General features: G+C 36.6%; 1 protein-coding gene across 1 annotated transcript in view; it reads right to left on the bottom strand.

The window, feature by feature from the left end:
• The window catches only part of apc2 (APC regulator of WNT signaling pathway 2), a 66,730-nt gene that overhangs the window by 10,924 nt on the left and 34,524 nt on the right, over positions 1–21,282 (bottom strand). The window contains exons 8-13 of the mRNA XM_033622840.2: positions 15,248–15,346; positions 12,792–13,194; positions 12,250–12,348; positions 12,028–12,167; positions 1,662–1,856; positions 674–888 (exon numbers count right to left, since the gene is read on the bottom strand). Of these exons, the coding sequence (XP_033478731.2) occupies positions 674–888; positions 1,662–1,856; positions 12,028–12,167; positions 12,250–12,348; positions 12,792–13,194; positions 15,248–15,346 (1,151 nt within the window). The remainder of the gene's footprint in view (positions 1–673; positions 889–1,661; positions 1,857–12,027; positions 12,168–12,249; positions 12,349–12,791; positions 13,195–15,247; positions 15,347–21,282) is intronic.

The following is a 21,282-nucleotide window of genomic DNA, read 5'->3' as shown; positions in this document are numbered from 1 at the left end:
GTCTGATTGTAAACATCATGTCTGCTTTTATTATTGTCAGTGTCACTTGATAGTTACATCGTAATGTGCTGTAGACGTATGTGCCGGTTGATAACATAATTCTGCTCTGTATTATTTATCAAACAATAATGTAACTGTCAAGAATCTCATCAGATGGTATCTCAATTGAGTTCTCTACAGTACTGCACAAAATAAATGGAAGTCAACGGATGCATGGAATGTAAGAAAACAATCTAAAAACGTCATCAGCAGTAAATAACTGGAGTTAATTAAATTCAACCAATCACCTGTAACTGGGTTAATAATGCAAAAATCAGTTGTTAATTGACTTGTTAATAGAAGTCACCTTTACTTGAATGTGATATGTGAATGTCTGACAAAAAAACTTTTTCTCAAGTTTGACTTAGTCACATTTTCAAGTCTTCAACCACATCTCAGGTCTTCATCAGCAGATGGTATTTGCTCAGCTGTTGTCATGTGACCAAGGATTGCAGCATACACAATCCACTAATGGCGACCATTAGATGCAGCTGATAGCTCAAAAAAAAAAAAAAAAACGCCAGCAAGTGAGGTAAGATTGTTGTTTAATTATTTCATTATTATTTTGTCAAGAATGAAAAAGCATAACATGTCTTTACTTGTGACTGTCAGTGTTTGAATTTCGGAAACTTACCTATAGTCTTCACGTGTGGCGACCAGACTCGACACGTTTCGAAGGATTCCCCCGCCGCTCTCGATGATGGCGAGTGAGTTGGTTTGACATCGGTATGTCAGAGTGCTGACCAGGAAGCCCAGAGCGCCGTCCACCGAGCAGATTGCCACTTTGTTGTCGATGCTGTGTGCCGACAGATTCCACAGAGCACTCAGGAGACTCTTCAAGGTTGACTCCTGGAAAACCAGCAAAAAACGCACATAAAATACAATAATTAGACTCATTAAATCTTCACCAGAAATGGTTGAGAGAGAAAACTCATGCAGGATTTTCTTCTTATTTTGCTGTGTTCAGGACATTTATGGGCACGACGCTCATTGATAAAAGTTTTAGTATAGTATGTCGAAAAAATAAAGAAATTCACAGTATGTCATTAGAAAGTTTAAAAAAAGGTCACAGTATAGTGTGTAATAAAAAAGTTTAAATGTTTTTTTTTTAAAAAAAAGTCATTGTATAGCATGTGAAGATTTAAAAAAAAAGTTACAATACAGTATATGATTAAAAAAAGTCACAGTAAACTATGTGATAAAGTAAAATAAAAGTCATAGCATAGTATGCTACAAAGTTTTTGGAAAGTCATGGTACAGTATGTGGAAAAAAGTAAAAAAGTCAGTTCAGTGTGTGATGAAAAAAACATTGTATAGTATGTTATATGTTATAAAGGAAAAGTCATAGTATAGTATTTTCATTAAAAAGTTTTCATATTTTAATAATATGTTAATAACTGTATCCAAATCAGATCATTTTCAGTGATGACAATGTAAAACTGTATTTCTTCATAATAAATCTTGCTTCCATCAACTGGCCAATGGCGTTTCATGCTTTGTACATCTTGTTGATGTTTTGTTGGATATAAAGTTCTGTTCTCTGTACATGCTCTTTACATACTCAAATGAAGCTGTTTTACTATTGTTATCTCTTCTGTGTGGGTTGGTTTGCTCTGCATTACCTTGGTGGCCTGCAGGGCGCAGGTCATCAGTGCAGACACACAGCCGATGTCTCGGAGGACTCTCTTGCTGCTGATGTCTGCTCTCCAAGACAGATTCCTCAAGATACTGGAGACCACCTGATGGAGCTCCTCACTGTCGGAGGCCAGCTGAGCCACCAGAGCCTGCAGACAGCTCTTCTTTGAGCACAGGGTGGCCTAAAGGGAAGGGAGTTGGAGGTCAAACAGACAGGATTGTGTTAGCTTGGTGAATCAATGAATAATGAATCAATGAAAAACACCATAGAATTGTAAGTCCTGCAAAATCATGAAAAAATATCAGAGTATAGTATGTTGAAAAAAGAGATAATAACGCTTTAGTATAGTTTGTCAAAAAAAAGCGATAAAACCGTTATAGTTTAATATGTCATTAAAAATAGTGATAAAACGTCATAGTGTAGTATGTTGAAAAAAGCGATAGAAATGTCATAGTAAAGTTTTGTCGAAAAAAGGCAATAGAAATGACAGTATAGTATGTAGAAAAAAAGTGATAAAAACGCCAAAGTATAGTATGCCAAAAAAACCCGATAGAAACGTCATAGTAATGTTTTGTCGAAAAAAATGATAGAAATGACACAGTATAGTATGTTGAAAAAAGCAATAGAAACGTAATAGTAATGTTTAGATGAAAAAAGGCGATAGAAACGACACAGTATAGTATGTTGAAAAAAAGCGATAAAAAAGCCATAGTATGGTATGTCGAAAACCCCCCCGATAGAAGCGACATAGTGTAGCATGTCGAATAAAGCAATTAAAACGTCATAGTATAGTATGTCCAACAAAAGTGATAAAAATAACAAAGTATAGTATGTCGTCAAAAATCATGAAAAAACTCATAGTTAAATATGTGGCCGAAAATCATGAAAAACGTCATAGTGTAGTATGTTGTCAAAAATCATAAAAAACCCTATCCATGGTACAGTATGTAGGAAAAAGCGATAGAAACGTCATAGCATAGTACGTCAAAAACAAGTGAAAGAAACGTCAGTAATGTTTTGTCAAAAAAAGGCGATAGAAATTACAGTATAGTATGTTGAAGAAAACCCAATAGAAGCGACATAGTATAGTTTTGTCGAAAAAAGCGATAAAAACATCATAGTATAGTATGTAAAAAAAAAGCTATAGAAATGACACAGTATAGGATGTTGAAAAAAGCAAAAGAAACAGCATAGTAATGTTTAGTCGAAAAAAAAAAGCGAAAAAAAACCAAAACGCCAGAGTATGGTATGTTGGAAATAACAACATGATAGAAGTGACAAGCTATAGCATGTCGAAAAAAGAGCAATTAAAACGTCATAGTATGGCATGTTGTCAAAAATCATGAAAAAATGTCATAGTATAGTATGTCGTCAAAACCATAAAAAACATTGTACAGTATGTCATACAAAATTATCATGAAAAAAAATCATAGTATAGCATGTCGTCCAAAATCATGACAAAACGTCATAGTATAGCATGTCGTCCAAGATAGTGATAAAATGTCATAGTATAGCATGTCGTCCAACATCGCGAAAAAACGTCATAGTATAGCATGCTGTCCAAAATCATGATAAAACGTCATAGTATAGCATGCCGTCCAAAATCGTGATAAAACGTCATAGTATAGCATGTCGTCCAAAATCGTGAAAAAACGTTATAGTATAGCATGTTGTCAAAAATCGTGAAAAAACGTCATAGTATAGCATGTTGTCAAAAATCGTGAAAAAACGTCATAGTATAGCATGTTGTCAAAAATCATGAAAAAACGTCACAGTATAGCATGTCGTCCAAAATCATGAAAAAACGTCATAGTATAGCATGCTGTCCAAAATCGTGAAAAAACGTCATAGTATAGCATGTTGTCAAAAATCGTGATAAAACGTCATAGTATAGCATGTCGTCCAAAATTGTGAAAAAACGTCATAGTATAGCATGTTGTCAAAAAAATCGTGAAAAAACATCATAGTGTAGCATGTCGTCCAAAATCGTGAAAAAACGACATAGTATAGCATGTCGTCCGAAATCGTGAAAAAACGTCATAGTATAGCATGTCGTCCGAAATTGTGAAAAAACGTCATAGTATAGCATGTTGTCAAAAATCGTGATAAAACGTCATAGTATAGCATGTTGTCCAAAATCCTGAAAAAACGTCATAGTATAGCATGTCATCCAAAATCGTGAAAAAACGTCATAGCATGTCGTCCAAAATCGTGAAAAAACGTCGTAGTATAGCATGTTGTCAAAATTCGTGATAAAACGTCATAGTATAGCATGTTGTCAAAAATCGTGATAAAACGTCATAGTATAGCATGTCGTCCAAAATCATGAAAAAACGTCATAGTATAGCATGTCGTCCAAAAACGTGAAAAAACGTCATAGTATAGCATGCCGTCCAAAATCGTGATAAAACGTCATAGTATAGCATATCGTCCAAAATCGAGAAAAAACGTCATAGTATAGCATGCCGTCCAAAATCGTCATAAAATGTCAAGATATAGCATGTTGTCAAAAATCATGAAAAAACGTCATAGTATAGTATGCCGTCCAAAATCATGAAAAAACGTCATAGCATAGCATGTTGTCAAAAATCAGGAAAAAACGTCATAGTATAGCATGCCGTCAAAAATCGTGAAAAAATGTCAAGGTATAGCATGTTGTCAAAAATCGTGATAAAACGTCATGGTATAGCATGTCGTCCAAAATCGTGAAAAAACGTCATAGTATAGCATGTTGTCAAAAATCGTGAAAAAACGTCATAGTGTAGCATGTCGTCCAAAATTGTGAAAAAACGACATAGTGTAGCATGTCGTCCGAAATCGTGAAAAAACGTCATAGTATAGCATGCCGTCCAAAATCGTGATGATAAAATGTCAAGGTATAGCATGTTGTCAAAAATCGTGATAGAACGTCATAGTATAGCATGCCGTCCAAAATTGTGATGATAAAATGTCAAGGTATAGCATGTTGTCAAAAATAATGAAAAAACATCAAAGTATAACATACCGTCCAAAATCGTGAAAAAACGTAAAGGTATAGCATATTGTCAAAAATCATGAAAAAATGTCATAGTATAGCATGCCGTCCAAAATCGTGAAAAAACGTCGTAGTATAGCATGCCGTCCAAAATCGTGAAAAAATGTCACAGTATAGCATGCCGTCCAAAATCGTGATAAAACGTCAAGGTATAGCATGTCGTCCAAAATCATGACAAAACATCATAGTATAGCATGTCGTCCAAAATCATGAAAAAAAGTCATAGTATAGCATGTTGTCAAAAATCGTGATAAAACGTCAAGGTATAGCATGTTGTCAAAAATCGTGATAGAACGTCATAGTATAGCATGCCGTCCAAAATCGTGATGATAAAATGTCAAGGTATAGCATGTTGTCAAAAATCATGAAAAAACATCAAAGTATAACATACCGTCCAAAATCATGAAAAAACGTTAAGGTATAGCATATTGTCAAAAATCATGAAAAAATGTCATAGTATAGCATGCCGTCCAAAATCGTGAAAAAAACGTCATAGTATAGCATGTTGTCCAAAATCGTGATAAAATGTCATAGTATAGCATGCCGTCCAAAATCGTGAAAAAACGTCGTAGTATAGCATGCTGTCCAAAATCGTGAAAAAATGTCACAGTATAGCATACCGTCCAAAATTGTGATAAAACGTCAAGATATAGCATGTTGTCAAAAATCATGACAAAACATCATAGTATAGCATGTCGTCCAAAATCATGAAAAAAAGCCATAGTATAGCATGTCAAAAATCGTGATAAAACGTCAAGGTATAGCATGTTGTCAAAAATTATGAAAAAACGTCATAGTATAGCATATGTCAAAAATTATGAAAAAACGTCATAGTATAGCATGTCGTCCAAAATCGTGAAAAAACGTCATAGTATAGCATGCCATCGAAAATCGTGAAAAAACGTCATAGTATAGCATGTTGTCAAAAATCGTGATAAAACGTCATAGTATAGCATGTTATCAAAAATCATGAAAAAATGTCATAGTATAGCATGCCGTCCAAAATCGTGAAAAAACGTCGTAGTATAGCATGCCGTCCAAAATCATGAAAAAATGTCACAGTATAGCATGCCGTCCAAAATCGTGAAAAAACGTCGTAGTATAGCATGCCGTCCAAAATCCTGAAAAAATGTCACAGTATAGCATGCCGTCCAAAATCGTGAAAAAACGTCACAGTATAGCATGTTGTCAAAAATCATGAAAAAACGTCATAGTATAGCATGCCGCCCAAAATCGTGAAAAAACGTCAAGGTATAGCATGTTGTCAAAAATCATGAAAAAAAGTCATAGTATAGCATGTCGTCAAAAATCATGATAAAACGTCACATTATAGCATGTTGTCAAAAATCATGAAAAAACGTCATAGTATAGCATGCCGCCCAAAATCATGATAAAACGTCACATTATAGCATGTTGTCAAAAATCATGAAAAAACGTCATAGTATAGCATGTCGTCCAAAATCATGAAAAAATGTCACAGTATAGCATGCCGTCCAAAATCGTGAAAAAACGTCGTAGTATAGCATGCCGTCCAAAATCCTGAAAAAATGTCACAGTATAGCATGCCGTCCAAAATCGTGATAAAACGTCATAGTATAGCATGTCGTCCAAAATCATGAAAAAAGTCATAGTATAGCATGTTGTCAAAAATCGTGATAAAACGTCAAGGTATAGCATGTTGTCAAAAATCGTGAAAAAACGTCATAGTATAGCATGCCGTCCAAAATCATGAAAAAAGTCATAGTATAGCATGTTGTCAAAAATCGTGATAAAATGTCATAGTATAGCATGTTGTCAAAAATCATGAAAAAATGTCATAGTATAGCATGCCGTCCAAAATCATGACAAAATGTCAAGGTATAGCATGTTGTCAAAAATTGTGATAAAACGTCATAGTATAGCATGCCGTCCAAAATCGTGAAAAAAAGTCATAGTATAGCATGTCGTCCAAAATCATGAAAAAAAGTCATAGTATAGCATTTTGTCCAAAATCATGAAAAAAAGTCATAGTATAGCATTTTGTCCAAAATTATGAAAAAAGTCATAGTATAGCATGTCGTCCAAAATCATGAAAAAAGTTATAGTATAGCATTTTGTCAAAAATTATGAAAAAAAGTCATAGTATAGCATGTTGTCAAAAATTATGAAAAAACGTCATAGTATAGCATGTCATCCAAAATCATGAAAAAAGTTATAGTATAGCATTTTGTCCAAAATCATGAAAAAGAAGTCATACTATAGCATGTTGTCAAAAATTATGAAAAAAAGTCATAGTATAGCATGTCGTCCAAAATCATGAAAAAAAGTCATACTATAGCATGTTGTCAAAAATTATGAAAAAAAGTCATAGTATAGCATATCATCCAAAATCATGAAAAAAACGTCATAGTATAGCATGTCGTCCAAAATCATGAAAAAAAGTCATAGTATAGCATGTCAAAAATTATGAAAAAAAGTCATAGTATAGCATGTCGTCCAAAATCATGAAAAAAACGTCATAGTATAGCATGTCGTCCAAAATCATGAAAAAAGTCATAGTATAGCATGTCGTCCAAAATCATGAAAAAAAACGTCATAGTATAGCATGTCAAAAATTATGAAAAAAAGTCATAGTATGGCATGTTGTCAAAAATTATGAAAAAAAGTCATAGTATAGCATGTCGTCCAATATCATGAAAAAAAGTCATAGTATGGCATGTTGTCAAAAATTATGAAAAAACGTCATAGTATAGCATGTCGTCCAAAATCATGAAAAAAAGGTCATAGTATAGCATGTCGTCCAAAATCATGAAAAAAAGTCATAGTATAGCATTTTGTCCAAAATTATGAAAAAAAGTCATAGTATAGCATGTCGTCAAAAATCATGAAAAAAAGTCATAGTATAGCATGTTGTCAAAAATTATGAAAAAACGTCATAGTATAGCATGTCATCCAAAATCATGAAAAAACGTCATAGTATAGCATGTCGTCCAAAATCATGAAAAAACATCATAGTATAGCATGTTGTCAAAAATTATGAAAAAACGTCATAGTATAGCATGTTGTCAAAAATTATGAAAAACCGTCATAGTATAGCATGTCGTCCAAAATCATGAAAAAAAGTCATAGTGTAACATGTCGTCCAAAATCATGAAAAAAACGCCATAGTATAGCATGTCGTCCAAAGTCATGAAAAAAAGTCATAGTATAGCATGTTGTCAAAAATTATGAAAAAAAGTCATAGTATAGCATGTCGTCCAAAATCATGAAAAAAAGTCATAGTATAGCATGTCGTCAAAAATTATGAAAAAAAGTCATAGTATAGCATGTCGTCCAAAATCATGAAAAAAAGTCATAGTGTAGCATGTCGTAATAAATCAGGAAAAAAGTCATAGTATAGCATGTCGACCAAAATCACGAAAAAACGTCATAGTATAGCATGTCGTAATAAATCATGAAAAAACGTCATGGTATTGCATGTCGTAATAAATCCGGAAAAAAGTTATAGTATAGCATGTCGACCAAAATCACGAAAAAACGTCATAGTATTGCTTGTCGTAATAAATCAGGAAAAAAGTCATAGTATAGTATATCGTAAAAAAAAAAAGGAAAACGTCACAGTATAGTATGTGTTCAAAAAACGTGAAAAAACGTCATAGTATAGCATGTCCTAATAAATCATGAAAAAACGTCATAGTATAGCATGTCGTAATATGCTATACTGCTATACTATGTTTTTTCATGATTTTGGTCGACATGCTATACTATGTCATTTTTTCACATTTTTTGATAAAATGACATAGTATAGCATGTCGACCAAAATCATGAAAAAACATAGTATAGCATGTCGTCCAAAATCATGAAAAAAAGGCATAGTATAGCATGTCGTCCAAAATCATGAAAAAACTTCATAGTACAGCATGTCGTAATAAATCAGGAAAAAAGTCATAGTATAGCATGTCGACCAAAATCGTGAAAAAACGTCAAGGTATAGCATGTCGTCCAAAATCGTGAAAAAATGTCACAGTATAGCATGCCGTCCAAAATCGTGAAAAAACGTCGTAGTATAGCATGCCGTCCAAAATCATGAAAAAATGTCACAGTATAGCATGCCGTCCAAAATCGTGAAAAAACGTCGTAGTATAGCATGCCGTCCAAAATCGTGAAAAAATGTCACAGTATAGCATGCCGTCCAAAATCGTGAAAAAACGTCACAGTATAGCATGTCGTCCAAAATCACGACAAAACATCATAGTATAGCATGTCGCCCAAAATCATGAAAAAAAAGTCATAGTATAGCATGTCGTCAAAAATCATGAAAAAAAGTCATAGTATAGCATGTCGTCAAAAATCATGATAAAACGTCACATTATAGCACGTTGTCAAAAATCATGAAAAAACGACATAGTATGCCATTCCGCCCAAAATCGTGAAAAAACGTCAAGGTATAGCATGTCGTCAAAAATCGTGATAAAACGTCATAGTATAGCATGTTATCAAAAATCATGAAAAAATGTCATAGTATAGCATGCCGTCCAAAATCGTGAAAAAACGTCAAGGTATAGCATGTCGTCCAAAATCATGAAAAAATGTCACAGTATAGCATGCCGTCCAAAATCGTGAAAAAACGTCGTAGTATAGCATGCCGTCCAAAATCCTGAAAAAATGTCACAGTATAGCATGCCGTCAAAAATCGTGATAAAACGTCATAGTATAGCATGTCGTCCAAAATCATGAAAAAAGTCATAGTAGAGCATGTTGTCAAAAATCGTGATAAAACGTCAAGGTATAGCATGTTGTCAAAAATCGTGAAAAAACGTCATAGTATAGCATGCCGTCCAAAATCATGAAAAAAGTCATAGTATAGCATGTTGTCAAAAATCGTGATAAAATGTCAAGGTATAGCATGTTGTCAAAAATCATGAAAAAATGTCATAGTATAGCATGCCGTCCAAAATCATGACAAAATGTCAAGGTATAGCATGTTGTCAAAAATTGTGATAAAACGTCATAGTATAGCATGCCGTCCAAAATCGTGAAAAAAAGTCATAGTATAGTATGTCGTCCAAAATCATGAAAAAAAGTCATAGTATAGCATTTTGTCCAAAATCATGAAAAAAAGTCATAGTATAGCATTTTGTCCAAAATTATGAAAAAAAGTCATAGTGTAGCATGTTGTCAAAAATCATGAAAAAAAGTCATAGTATAGCATGTCGTCAAAAATTATGAAAAAAAGTCATAATATAGCATGTCGTCAAAAATCATGAAAAAAAGTCATAGTATAGCATGTCGTGAAAAATTATGAAAAAAAGTCATAGTATAGCATGTCGTCCAAAATCATGAAAAAAAGTCATAGTATAGCATTTTGTCCAAAATTATGAAAAAAAGTCATAGTATAGCATGTCATCCAAAATCATGAAAAAACGTCATAGTATAGCATGTCGTCCAAAATTATGAAAAAACGTCATAGTATAGCATGTCGTCCAAAATCATGAAAAAACGTCATAGTATAGCATGTTGTCAAAAATTATGAAAAAACGTCATAGTATAGCATGTTGTCAAAAATTATGAAAAAACGTCATAGTATAGCATGTCGTCCAAAATCATGAAAAAAAGTCATAGTGTAACATGTCGTCCAAAATCATGAAAAAAACGCCATAGTATAGCATGTCGTCCAAAATCATGAAAAAACGTCATAGTATAGCATGTTGTCAAAAATTATGAAAAAAAGTCATAGTATAGCATGTCGTCCAAAATCATGAAAAAAAGTCATAGTATAGCATGTCGTCCAAAATCATGAAAAAAACGTCATAGTATAGCATGTCGTCAAAAATCATGAAAAAAAGTCATAGTATAGCATGTCGTCAAAAATTATGAAAAAAAGTCATAGTATAGCATGTCGTCCAAAATCATGAAAAAAAGTCATAGTGTAGCATGTCGTAATAAATCAGGAAAAAAGTCATAGTATAGCATGTCGACCAAAATCACGAAAAAACGTCATAGTATAGCATGTCGTAATAAATCATGAAAAAACGTCATGGTATTGCATGTCGTAATAAATCCGGAAAAAAGTTATAGTATAGCATGTCGACCAAAATCACGAAAAAACGTCATAGTATTGCATGTCGTAATAAATCACGAAAAAACGTCATAGTATTGCATGTCGTAATAAATCAGGAAAAATGTCATAGTATAGTATGTCGTAAAAAAAAAAGGAAAACGTCACAGTATAGTATGTGTTCAAAAAACGTGAAAAAACGTCATAGTATAGCATGTCCTAATAAATCATGAAAAAAGTCATAGTATAGCATGTCGACCAAAATCATGAAAAAACGTCATAGTATAGCATGTCGTCCAAAATCATGAAAAAAAGTCATAGTATAGCATGTCGTCCAAAATCATGAAAAAACTTCATAGTATAGCATGTCGTAATAAATCAGGAAAAAAGTCATAGTATAGCATGTCGACCAAAATCACGAAAAAATGTCATAGTATAGCATGTCGTCCAAAATCACGAAAAAAAGTCATAGTATAGCATGTCGTCCAAAATCATGAAAAAACTTCATAGTATAGCATGTCGTAATAAATCAGGAAAAAAGTCATAGTATAGCATGTCGTCCAAAATCATGAAAAAACTTCATAGTATAGCATGTAATAAATCAGGAAAAATGTCATAGTATAGCACATCGTAAGAAATCATGAAAATAGTAGTATGTTGTAAAAAAAACCCGAAAACGTGACAGTATAGTATGTGATCAAAAAATGTGAAAAAATGTCATAGTATAGCATGTCATCAACAATAATGGAAAAACGTGACAGTTTAGTATGTCGTCAAAATTATGCAAAAAACATCATTGTATAATGTGTCGTCAAAATGTATTTGTGTTTGTATGTAGTCGTAGTATGGCATGAAAAGCTATAAAAATATGTAAACGACATACTATACTATGTTATTTTCATAGCTTTGCCATTAAAAGTGATAAAAATGTCATGGTATTGCAGTCCATAAATAGTCAGTGTCATGGTATTGTATAAGGAATAAAAAGTTTTAAAAAAATTGTATGATTAAAAACAAAACAAACAGTGTAGTTTGATATATAATAAAAGTAAGAAAAAAAGATCCTAAAAGATATAAAATAAAAAGTCATAGAGTAGTATGTCATAAATGGTCACAGTGTTCATCAGTACTTTTCACTTTCACTCTCTCTGCTCTAATATTTTAATTCCCACTGGTGGGATCAATAAGGTTGATCTACTTCTCTAAAATCAGTCCTGCTGACAAACATTCCCGCCCACTGATCCATGCACAACTTTGAAAGTCACCACAGTGTCTCTGTACCTTGTTGACGACATCTCCAAAGGTGAGGTTAGTCACAGCCATCCCTGCGTAGCGGCGCAGAGCCATGTTGATGGGGTCGTTCTGCATGCCGTACATGTCCTGGTCCAGGTGGATCAGATCAGCCACCACCTGCAGACCACCTGGAAGACAACACAGCAGACCCTCAGCAAAATATGTCTGATATTTTGGGGAAAATCGAAGACCTGCAGGTGTTTCACGAACCTAATTCATTCATGGCACGTCGGTACTCTTCTTCAAAGGAAAGCTTCATGATGGCGCACATGGCCTGACAGATCTGAGGATCCACAGGTTCAGGGATGTCTGCAGAGAAGAACACAAAGAAGACAAGGAACATGTCAGTAAAAACACCACAGTGTAATAAAGTAAAAGCTCTGCATTCAAAATTCAACTTAAGTAAAAGTGCAAAAGTTTCAGCATCAAAACATTCTGAAGTACCAGTAGTAAAAGAATCCATGATGCAGAATAATACTGTGTTTATATTATTGGAGTATAATCACTGACACATTAATGCTGGTAGAAGTGGAGCTCATTTTATTCACAGTAAATATCTACTAGATCTACAACAGTTCATAAACTGTGTTCTCACAAATATTTTATTTACAACAAACGATGGACTGTCTCCGTCATGGTCGATGCTTTTTTCACGCTGGAGAGAACCTCATACACCACTGGTTTTGGTTCCACCAGGATCAGAAAGAACTTCTGGTTTTGCTTACTCAGGGTTTACAGAGAACTTGACTCACCGGTAGTTTTGGATCCCCCGGGTGACGGTGTCCCGGCGTGGCTCTCGATCCAGTCCCAGCCGCTGTCGCAGTAGGTCCGGATCTGCTCCAGCATGTGCAGCACCCTCATCTCCCGGCGGGCCTGGCCCTCGTCCTGCTGGGAGTAGATGATGTTGTGGAGGGCGGCGCTGGCTCTGGATTTGGCCTCTCTGCTGCAGCCGGTTGTTGTACCGCTCGCCGCCGTCTCCCCAGGACCACCGCTGCTTGGAGGTTCATGCAGGATCTGGACCAGCAGGGGGACGCAGCCAGACTTTCTCATAGCGATGCAGCTGTCCTGAGAGCTGGACAGAGCCAGCAGAGTCCGAGACATCTCCTCCTTATCTCTGTTAGCGAGCATGGAGAGCAGCCAGAACACCATCTCCACCTGAGGGGGGGGGGGGGGGGGGGGGGGGGGGGGGCATTAATAAACATGTTTCAACCTCTAACAAATTAGAGACTTGAAACTGGACTGTGGAACCTGTCGTTTGATCAGTTACAGGTTATTTTATTTTTTTTCTTATGTTATGTGAGATAAACTATCGCCACCGAGCCGCCATGCATCACACATATCTTAAAATATGGTGTGTATGTGCAGTTATTTAAAACTGCTTTAGATTAAATAAAGAAGTAAATATAATAAAACTATTTCGATTTTTTCATTTCTTACTTTAGATTCCAATACTGCAGCTTCCTACAAACAGTTTTTCATACATTTTATTTTGAATCATTGTGCAAAACAGAGAAGTGCCTTTTTTAATATTAATTTAAGTTGTACAGTAAAGCCATATTTTCCTAATACCTAGTATGATATATGAACATATTAAATAAAATCTGTCCAACATTAAAATGCTGATGTGATCAGCAGTATAATCAAAAAATATATTGGAGAAAGATGTGAACCCATATAAAACTGAATGTATGACAGATACAATTTAAACATAGCAGCACGTTCAGTTTGTCACACAGTAAATATGTGAAAATCAAACACTGGATCAAAATATTATCCAAACATGTTGAAATGTAGAGTTTTTACACTGCTCAAAAAAATGAAGGGAACACTTGATGGTCACAGTGTGACAGGAAGTCAGTCAAACTTCAGGGAGATCAATCCAGTGATTGTGAATCAGCTTCAGCTGCTTTGGGTCAAATCAAAGAGATAAACAGGAAATGGTTTTACATGTGGTGTCCACAGACAGTTGCTCTCTCCTTATCCTTCCTCACTGATTCTTCTCTAGTTTGGTCTTCTGCTAGTGTCCTTGGCACTACTGGTAGCATGAGGCGGCACCTGCAGCCCAGTCAGGTTGATACCAGATACCAGGAGACAGGCCGTTACACCAGGAGAGCTGCACAGGGCCGTAGAAGGGCATCAACCCAGCAGCAGGGCCCTGGGTTCCTCCTGGTGCAGTGGGCCCTGGGTTCCTCCTGGTGCAGAGGGCCCTGAGTTCCTCCTGGTGCAGAGGGCCCTGGGTTCCTCCTGGTGCAGAGGGCCCTGAGTTCCTCCTGGTGCAGAGGGCCCTGAGTTCCTCCTGGTGCAGAGGGCCCTGGGTTCCTCCTGGTGCAGAGGGCCCTGAGTTCCTCCTGGTGCAGAGGGCCCTGAGTTCCTCCTGGTGCAGAGGGCCCTGGGTTCCTCCTGGTGCAGAGGGCCCTGAGTTCCTCCTGGTGCAGAGGACCCTGAGTTCCTCCTGGTGCAGAGGGCCCTGGGTTCCTCCTGGTGCAGAGGGCCCTGGGTTCCTCCTGGTGCAGAGGGCCCTGGGTTCCTCCTGGTGCAGAGGGCCCTGAGTTCCTCCTGGTGCAGAGGGCCCTGGGTTCCTCCTGGTGCAGAGGGCCCTGAGTTCCTCCTGGTGCAGAGGGCCCTGGGTTCCTCCTGGTGCAGAGGGCCCTGAGTTCCTCCTGGTGCAGAGGGCCCTGAGTTCCTCCTGGTGCAGTGGGCCCTGAGTTCCTCCTGGTGCAGTGGGCCCTGAGTTCCTCCTGGTGCAGAGGGCCCTGAGTTCCTCCTGGTGCAGTGGGCCCTGAGTTCCTCCTGGTGCAGAGGGCCCTGGGTTCCTCCTGGTGCAGGACCCGGCCTCATGTGTCCAGAGTGTGTAGGCAGTTCCTACTCCTGCTCCAGTCAGGAGCATGCTCAGATGTTGTCAGGAGGTCATACAGGCAGGCGGGGGCCGTACACACTACTGAGTCACATGATGAGGTGGATCAGCTGTGATTTCAATATTTGCCTTTAATTTTCAGTGTGATTGTGAGTCCAGCCCTCAGTGTGTTGATGATCTTGGTTTCCACTGACTGTTGTTACGTCATTTTGTTCTCAACAAATTAAATGTTCTACATCAATAAAGATTTTCCACTTGAATAATTCGTCCATCAACATCTGAAGTGTGATTTAAATCTTCTCTTCATTTTCTGAGCAGTGTAGTTTGTGTGTCAGTGATGTGTTGATGTGTCACCTTGCTGCCTCCGTCTGCAGCGGCATCTGTTCCTGCTGCAGCAGCCGATGACGAGTTGTTGTCCGGTTCTCCAGCAGGAGGCTTCTCGGCTCCAGACAGCTGCACACACACAACATGACACACAGTTTAAACACCAAGCAGAGTGTGTGTGTTTATTCCTGTCAGAGATCGTCCACTTATATCACCAGTACATTTTAAATATGAGAACGAAGGTTGGCTGATGTGTAACTTATTATTTATTTTCCAACACAGAAACTGATATAAGGTCAGTTTGTACAAATTGTTGGAAAGTCTATATTAGGAAAAAATCCATGAGATGTACCATCTCGTGTTCAAGGGGGTCACTGACAAAAATAATAAAATATACACACACAATTTTTTTTTTACCAGAAATTAAAAAAAAGGATAATTAAACAATATAAAATATGGTAAAAACAAAATACAGGCAAAAATGAATCTAAAACTACTATGAAATTTAAAAAAAATAAATAATAAAAAATAAATGGAAAAAAATAATGATAATTAAAATAAGAATATTCCATATTAGAGTTCTTGTCAGAATGTGTGTATGAGTTTCATGGTTGACATTTTCCTTTTTGTTTCCATAGAAAAATCACAGCAGCTGCAGTGCGCTGCAGACAGCTCCTGACCTGTGCCAAAGCTAAAATATTATATATATTTTTAACGGTATTATTATAAATCCCTTGGGTGCAGCAGGTGAGTCAGTCCTGGGCTGAACGCCAGAGAAGAAGAGGAAAAAAACAACACTGACCTATTTCTGCTTTTTGTGTTTTCAGGCTGAAGAATTTCAGTTTTACTACAGAAGCACAGACACATTGACTTCCTCTTATTTCTTTACTTTTTTCACTTTGTATTATTAACAGTTTACATGTTAAGTGACAAACGATGAGACCAGTTGTCAGTGTAGATTTTTTTATAATCTGTTTCATTAGAAAAATAAATGAGTTTTAAAAACACTTTCTGAGATTAAAAATCTGACAAAGGTAACGGGGGCACATATACTGCAGTCTTTATATTTAGGCTGAAAGCTGATTTAATAAAACAAATGCAGAATAACCTCTGTATGTCAACTATATATTCGTTACTCTGAATGCTTTCTGTGATTTTCATCATTATTATTTTTGTGTTTTAATTAATTAAATCTCAGTTATTTCTGTTCTTTTTTGGGTTAAATGTCTTCATAAGACAGTTGAAGAGGTTACATCTCCAGTCTGACCTCGTGCACCCAGCTGATGATGATGAGGTTTGTTTACATGACAGAGGTGCTACAGGTTGCAAAGTGAAAGTCTAATTACATGTTTGCTTTACGGTCCAGGTGTCGTCATGCTCCACTCGGGAGCAGCTGCTGAGTCAAGTGTGTAAAATTCTGTCTGGTCCGGCTCTTAATATCAAAGTGTGACCAGCAGGAATGTGTGACGTGTGCGTACAGTGTATGCTAAATACCAATAAAAAAAATATATATATATATATAAAAAAATATATAAAAAAAAATAAAATAAAATAAAAAGTAAATTACAAGAGAAAAAAAATTCTCTTTAATAATCAATTTATTAGTATTTTTTGTCTGTTTCTGATGTTTTCTGTTAAAGAGTGAAATCATTCACATTGTTTCACCAGCTGGAAATACGTCTGCTGCTTTATTACAGAAACACCACAACATGTAAAACATTCATTTCACTGCCGCCTGCTCACACACACACACACACACACACAGCTCTTTGTCTGCAGACGGCCTTTGGCTCACACACACACACCCTGAGGCGTTGCCATGGAGACGGGATGGAGAGAGGGGGGATGAAAGCTTTGATACGACTCTCTGAGGATTTCAGTCTGTGAATCCAAATGAAGCCGTCGGTGTGTGTGTGTGTGTGTGTGTGTGTGTGTGTGTGTGTGTGTGTGTGTGTGTGGACCTGGATATTTTCTCCTGTGTGTTTGCGCCTCAGTCTGTGGCCCTGATCCAAACCTCCTCCATTAAACAACCAGCTGCACACATGACCACAAAATGGATGCCAGCAAGACGAGACAAGCAGAAACATGATCGCTTTGCTTGATCTGCTTTTCACCATCAGGACTCGGCAGCAGCAGCAGAGACAGATACCTGCTACCTCCGGACATCACGTCCTGTCAGCCTCACTCTGTTCTCTACACTCAAACTGTACGATTCACATAAACAACTCTATCGATAAACCAAGACATGCAGGACGAGCTGAGAACAAACATGAGCTCAAGTGTGAGGATCTGCTGCTTTTCTTTGACTCAGTAAATCTTCTAATAAAACGATCTGTGTGAAGACGTCCCTTTGGACCGTGGGAACATTTGTGTTTTTAAATCAAACATTTAATCAAGAACATCGTCAGCAGATTAATCAGTAACAACCTACAGCTGTTGGTGACATGGCTGTTAGAAAATACATTAAATATTAACCCAGAACGACTCTGTCATTTTAACTTGTGCCATCTCGTGCTTTACGTGACCGAACCTTTACATGAAGGTTGTGCTTTACTGGAACCTGAAGAACATCAAACTGATAACTGATTAAACCATAAATCAAACTACATGTTTTTATGTCAGGTAACTTTATGTATCTGCAGTGTTGTATGTTTTGTGCTCATCATACAGTGATACTGAAAATGAGTTAATAAACTGACTTCTGTCGGGGGTCTGGGCACGGGTGGATTATGAGACCAGTGTTGGGCACTTTTTTTTATTATTATGTTTTTTTCCTCCTCCTATTCCAACTTTAAATATATATTTTCTGAAACATATTCAGAAAAAACAAAAAAACAAACTGAAGCTCCATCCTAAACTGAATCTGTGTCACTATTCAGGATATAAAGGACAGGAGTGAATAAATCTGTGTCACCGGCCCAAAGCTGGCCCAGGCCTGATTATCTGTGGGTCTATTTTGGACCAGGTGTGACTCCGTCCTCTGGTCACCTCTCTGATCAGGTGTCTTGTGTTTCCTAGTTTATGCACGCTGGAATTCAGGTGTGTTGTTTTACACACTTAGGAAACATTAAGTAGGAACAGTCTTCAGTGAGTTGTGTGAATCATCAGGAATAACAGGAACTCCAATGCATCAAAACATTGTTTTCTAGTTGGAGCCGCGCCTCGTTTTCAAACTGTATGGTTTGACTAAAATGAACAATGACAGCAATATAGTCCACGATGAGCAGCGCTAAAATCAACCTGCGTAGTTGTCCCTCCATTGTGACATTAGAAAGTGTCACATTTATCTTGCAAGTGTACTCTTCTTCAACGTTTGCTTTACTTCCTGGATTTTTCCCACATGGAAATTCTGACCAATCAAGAGCAGCTTTCTCACACAAGGCATTTGATCTGGTCCTCTTGTAAATGCTGCCGTGAGAACACCAACCAACTCTAGGCAATTATACAACTTTGGAACAACATGAGTCCCTGATTCAGACCACAGGAGACCACTCTAGGGCTGACAGCAGCCTGAGAGAAATGTGGCTGTTGAATCATGTTCCAACTCTGAGAGCAGCTCAAACTAAACTCTGCTCAGTCCACAGTAGAAACCTGAGAGACAGATAACCTGAGGACACATAAAACTGAAACTGTCTGCAGGGACGGAAACAATGACTGTGTGTTATGTATGGTGTTGTTTGTGTGAACTGAGCCTTTAAGAGTAAAACAGCTGGTGTTAGCTCGTCTCTGTGACGGAGATGTTTTCATGTCTCTGCTGCCTCGTTGTTATTCTCAGAGGGAAGCCGAGCAGCAGAAAGGACGAACCCACTCTCTTTCTTTATCTCAGACACTCTCGCTCGCTGCCAACCCTGCAGCCTGGCAACAGCCAATCACAGCTCGGCTCTGAGACCTGGTTTCTCTGCATAGCAACGAGACGAGATGGGGAGCAAAGAGGAGGAGGAGGAAAGCTGTCTACATGTTTTTTAATTAGGTTCTCCTGTACCAGAACCTTCATGTAAAGAACCCTCAAGAACAGCCAAATTAAAATGACAGTGCAAGAGTCTGGTTTCATATTTCACATCTTTTCTCACAGCCACAGGTTTAACTAACTGCTACATGTTATTATTGATTAATCTGCTGAATACGTTGTCAGTTAATGTCAATTAAAACCAATTTTCTGTTGATAACTTACTGATTAATCAAATAATGTTTGGTTCTATATGATTTTATTTAGTCCCAGTGAATCACACAAGTAGTTTATCATTATTGTCTGTATATTAAATTGCGACTGATAGTTCAGTCACTGTTTTCAGATTTATTTTATTCTAGTTATTGTTTATTATTTAAGGATTTACTTTTGTGTTTTTGTTTCCTACTCTCCTAATTTCTTCTGTGATTAATGTGACACTGATACTCTCAGTGCCGGAGGGAGTACAGAGATCTTTTACCTCAGCAGACGCACTAGTACCAAGTTAAAGCATTTAAAGATTTACTTTAGTAAAAATACAAAGTGTTTTAAAAACATCACCAAAAGTAAAAGCATTCAATATGTAATAATATATATGGTATTATTGTATTATAATTAGTGATGCATTAATGTGTTGATCAGGTAAAGGTGGAGCTCATTTTAATGACTTCATGTACTGCTGGTTCATTTCATCTATGATAATACATCATCACTGATTATATTTTGAATTAATAATCTGATTCTGTGAACAAACTAAAGCTGTCAGGTAAATAAAGTGCTCTGAGATGTAGTGGAGTTCCTTTAAAATTGTACCTAAATACAGCACTTGACTAACTACTGAGTCACTTTCCACCTCTGGAGTTCCCCAAGGCTCTGTTCTGGGTCCACTGTTTGTTCCATTGAAATGATCTCTCTGAGTCAGATATAAAGTTATAATGGTCCAGTGTAATCTAACAGCCTTACTAATCCTCTTGCTGCCTTAATGTGTGTGTTAATGTGCTCTGTGTGTGTGTGTGTGTGTGTGTGTCCTAATTCCATACTGTTTTTATTTCCAATCACCTTCTACAATAAATAAATAAATAAATAAAAAGATAAATTTCTATCTATCTATCTATCTATCTATCTTAATGATATTACTGGACAACCAGAAATCTTGTTATATTTATTTAGATATTTGTTTAGATATTAAATAAATGTTTTCCAGTCAGAGCTGTTTTTCCTAGTCGATATGATCATCTTTTTTATTTTTCCAATTCAAACTTTGTTTCGCTGCTTTAAAGGTCCAGTGTGTGGGATTTAGTGACATCTAGTGGTTAGGAGCAGAACTTAAGTTTCCCCTACGTGCCAAAGGTGTAGGAGAACTACAGAGGCAAAAATGTGAAAACGTGAATATCTATCTAGAGCCAGCGTTTGATTTGTCCGCTCTGGGCCACAAAACATTATTCTTATTCTCTTGCAAATAGATGCCCCTAAAATCTGCATACTCGACCTTTAAGCTTCTTAAATGTAGGTTTTTAATAAATGAATTTAAATACTCACATGTTGTTTTTGACTGCCTTATCGTAACACTTTGTGTAAATGTGTACAAAAAGTATAACTATTGTTTATTTTTATTGTATGTTTTTCATGACTCATTTTTGTTTTGTAGGTCAAAGGTCACATTAAGTTCAGCCTGCTAAATAATTAATGAGCACAGCTGAGATGATTCATTATTCATAAAGTCAGGCCTCGCCCCTCCTCCACCTGATTTTACTGGGTCAGTTGCTTCACTTTTTATTTACAAGATCTGTTTTAACAGTGCAGAGTTCAACTGTCCCAAACAGTAACAAACAGAACTTTCATCACAGCTGTTTGCTAACATGTTGGCATCAGCTACTTAAAATATGTCAGATGTACTGATGATGGACTACTGAAAACAAGCTGACAAAAATTCATGTTTTTTCAGTGGTGGAAAAAAGTAGTTTGACAGAAACTTTCCAGAAAATTGACTTTTTAAAATTTAAAGCTGTGGTTACAATAAATATTGGTAGAATAAAAATGCTGCCACTTTTGCAGAGGGGTTTGTAGTTTTAAAAGAATAGGCGAGAGTGCAGTATACACAGCATAAAGTGGATTTAAT

Source organism: Epinephelus lanceolatus, chromosome 6, assembly GCF_041903045.1.
Source record: "Epinephelus lanceolatus isolate andai-2023 chromosome 6, ASM4190304v1, whole genome shotgun sequence".
NCBI classification, from domain to species: domain Eukaryota; kingdom Metazoa; phylum Chordata; class Actinopteri; order Perciformes; family Serranidae; genus Epinephelus; species Epinephelus lanceolatus.
This window is presented reverse-complemented; position numbering and strand designations above follow the sequence as displayed.